Consider the following 2642-nt stretch of genomic DNA (forward strand, 5'->3'; position numbering starts at 1 on the left):
CACACACACCCCCGACACGGTATATGAGACTAAGACATTATTTTTGAGTTGTTATAGAATCATTTCTATATACACTATGCAAACACAAATCACGACAAAAATATTTTTTGTAATAAAATATGTTATACTAAATGCTTGATTTTTAGTGTACTGTATGATTTAGGGGTTTTTTTCTGTTTTTAAGATGGCAAATCTCCCCCTCCCTCCCCACCCCCAAATGAGTATTTCCAGGAGGCAAGGGACTTCTTTAAGATGCATGGGGGGCATGTGCCTCCCAAATCAGTACACAGGGCAAAGGTGAGCTGCAGCTAGAGGCTACACCAGGCTCTTCCCAGCAGCTGCACTCATGCCAGGTGGGGCAGAGTGGCTATAACAAATTTTGGGGTAGCTCTAGCCCCACCCGCCCTGTAGCCTTCCCTCCCAGCACCGCTGCTCCCCACCCCACACCACCCAACCCAAGTGCAGCCGCTGGGAAAAGACCGGTGCAGCCTGCAACAGCAGCCTGCCTTCGCCTGTGCAGAGATCCAGAGGGCACATTCCCCCCATGCCTCCCCTGGGGGTGCACACAGCAGTGGAAGCCATATCCTCTGCATGAGTTGCAGCTCTGTCTTGTGCCCCAGCCCACCCTGGCTGGGCAGCCCCTATCCCAGCCCCATTCCCTCCCTCACCATGGGGGCCTTGATCTGCTCCCTCCACCTCGCACATCCCTTCTCTCCCCCACACCCCTTCCTTCCAACAGACTTACCAGCCAGACACTGCTCTCCAGGCTGCCGGTCTTTACTCCTGGCCATAAACATCCTGTGGCTGTATGCATGCATACATCATTTATCAGCAACATTGTCAGCCACTTTGCCAAAAAGAGCCTATTGCCAATAATGTCAATTTTCCTTTTTTCGGTTTTGATACGATATGGACTGATGTATCAGTGCACCTCTAATATATATATCATATAGATATAAATTATGCTTTCATGAGCTGGAGCTCACTTCTGTAAGGTACTAATCTACCCTGCCTGCAGACTGTGTAGACACCCCGGAGGTAACTTTTACATTAGCATGTGAACTGATAGCAATATAGCCATAGCAGCATGAAACTAAGCATGGATTGCAAAGTATATTTGGGAATCTGCTTAAATGCTTAGGCGAGTAACCCACACTGAGTTATGTCACTGTGGTTACCAGTACCCAAGCCTGTTTGTTTGAAGTGAGTTTGGGAATATGTGTAACAAGTTGTAGCCAACTTGTAGTCGACATGAACTGCAGTGAGACATATACTAAATGACAGCACCATATAGATGATAGTACATCAGGTTTTGAAGATTTTTTTTCCCAAACAACTGCTAGAGATACTTTTTGTGAAATGTTGAGTTTCTGAAGATGATCTTCATGTCCTATACTTCAGAAAATTGATGAATATACATTTTTCAAATATGTACAAAAATTAAATGTTTGAATTTAAATGTTCTTTTATAGAAATGTCAACAAGTTCAGTGAGTTGCTGTGGCACATTGTAAAACTGCTTGAGTTTGTGATATGTTAACTGAAATTTGAACTTTTGAACTTTAATTCATTTTTATTGGATTTTCTTTTTAATCTTGGAGCATTCAGTACTTTCCTATAAGATGTGTATGACCATATTTGATATTTATATGTGCCTGCAGGGCAATAAATATAAATATCAAATGTCATATGACAAATTTTGGTCTGTAAACTATAGTATCCTGGGATTAAAGTTGTACTATATGGAATTATATATAGTCTGCTTGCATATGTTTATTGTTATTATGGTAATACAGTATTTGCTTTCTAAAATATAGGTATTCAGAAAGTCATAAAAATGGAATACAAATTACAGTCATAATAATATTGACTGAAACTATTTATCAAGAAATTAATTCAGGTTAACGTTAAAGTTTTGTTTTGTGTTTTAGGAAAATGAAAGGTTATACAAGCAAGTGAAAGAGCTACAGCTACAAAACAAGAAAAATGAGGAAAGGAAGTTTAAAGAAAATCAATATTTAATGTCTGAATTAGCATCCTTAAGGTAAATTTAAATAAACTTCTGACTTGTATATTTTTAGTTAGTCTTCGAAAACAGCAATAATAAACAGAACTGTCCCAGAATAGATAATCTGAATAGTAGGCATTTTTATACATGCTGTGGGGGCACTTTAATTGAAGCAGCTCTAAGAGCCGTTCCAGTTGCAGTGCCTTCAGTGTCTTGTGTATCAGCGCCCCCATGCTTCGAAATCATTTGAGCTTTAGTTCAAGCACCCCCACTGCCATCTTGAAGTGTGGGGATCCTGATACATGAGACACTGTTGGCACTTTAATTGAAGCAGTTTTCAGAGCTTCTCCAGTTAAAGTACCCACACCCCCATAGCATGTATACAAATGCCTACTAGTCAAATTATTATTTTTTTAGATATGTGACTCCATTGATGCTGATTGGCAGTAACGGGGTCTCTGTATTTGATTCTTTGCCTTTTTTCTTTCTCCTGGCTATTATAGTATTTGACTATTTTACTCATACACACAATAGAATAATAGGGGCAGGGTGTTCATTTGGTAATATAATTTTTTTCACCTGTAAATGTATTGGTTATTATTATGCTTGAGTAGTCTCAGAAGATAAAAGTCACC

The 2642-nt window shown here is 39.7% G+C and overlaps 1 protein-coding gene across 3 annotated transcripts in view; it reads left to right on the forward strand.

Moving 5' to 3' along the window:
• Positions 1-2642, forward strand: part of CEP162 (centrosomal protein 162) — a 79261-nt gene that overhangs the window by 55155 nt on the left and 21464 nt on the right. For all 3 annotated transcript variants that reach the window (XM_019520396.1, XM_019520397.1, XM_019520398.1), the window contains one exon: positions 1931-2043. In XM_019520396.1, coding sequence (XP_019375941.1) covers positions 1931-2043 — 113 coding nt within the window. The remainder of the gene's footprint in view (positions 1-1930; positions 2044-2642) is intronic.

Source organism: Gavialis gangeticus, unplaced genomic scaffold, assembly GCF_001723915.1.
Source record: "Gavialis gangeticus isolate Ggan-Ray unplaced genomic scaffold, GavGan_comp1, whole genome shotgun sequence".
Classification (NCBI taxonomy): domain Eukaryota; kingdom Metazoa; phylum Chordata; order Crocodylia; family Gavialidae; genus Gavialis; species Gavialis gangeticus.